The following is a 236-nucleotide window of genomic DNA, read 5'->3' as shown; positions in this document are numbered from 1 at the left end:
AAGGCAACCCTACCTTGGTCGAGCGGACAGCACTTGGCGAAGGAGAGCGTCCAGTGGCAGTAGTACCCATCCGGACACGTCTCGGTATCCGGCCCTTTCCCGCAGTAGAAGTCCCGTCCGGTCGCAGGGTTGACCAAGGGCGGCTCACCATTGCAGGGCGTCAGTTCAAAGTCTGAGGGAAGAGGGGAACAGGGAGAGGGGAGTTAGATTATGGGGTAGGGCGTGGAGGGGCGCTT

At 61.0% G+C, this 236-nt stretch overlaps 1 protein-coding gene across 1 annotated transcript in view; it reads right to left on the bottom strand.

Moving 5' to 3' along the window:
* The window catches only part of LOC119591720 (agrin-like), a 23,384-nt gene that overhangs the window by 15,696 nt on the left and 7,452 nt on the right, over window positions 1–236 (bottom strand). The window contains exon 2 of the mRNA XM_037940468.1: window positions 14–172. Coding sequence (XP_037796396.1) covers window positions 14–172 — 159 coding nt within the window. The remainder of the gene's footprint in view (window positions 1–13; window positions 173–236) is intronic.

This window comes from Penaeus monodon, chromosome 29 (genome assembly GCF_015228065.2).
Source record: "Penaeus monodon isolate SGIC_2016 chromosome 29, NSTDA_Pmon_1, whole genome shotgun sequence".
Classification (NCBI taxonomy): Eukaryota; Metazoa; Arthropoda; class Malacostraca; order Decapoda; family Penaeidae; genus Penaeus; species Penaeus monodon.
This window is presented reverse-complemented; position numbering and strand designations above follow the sequence as displayed.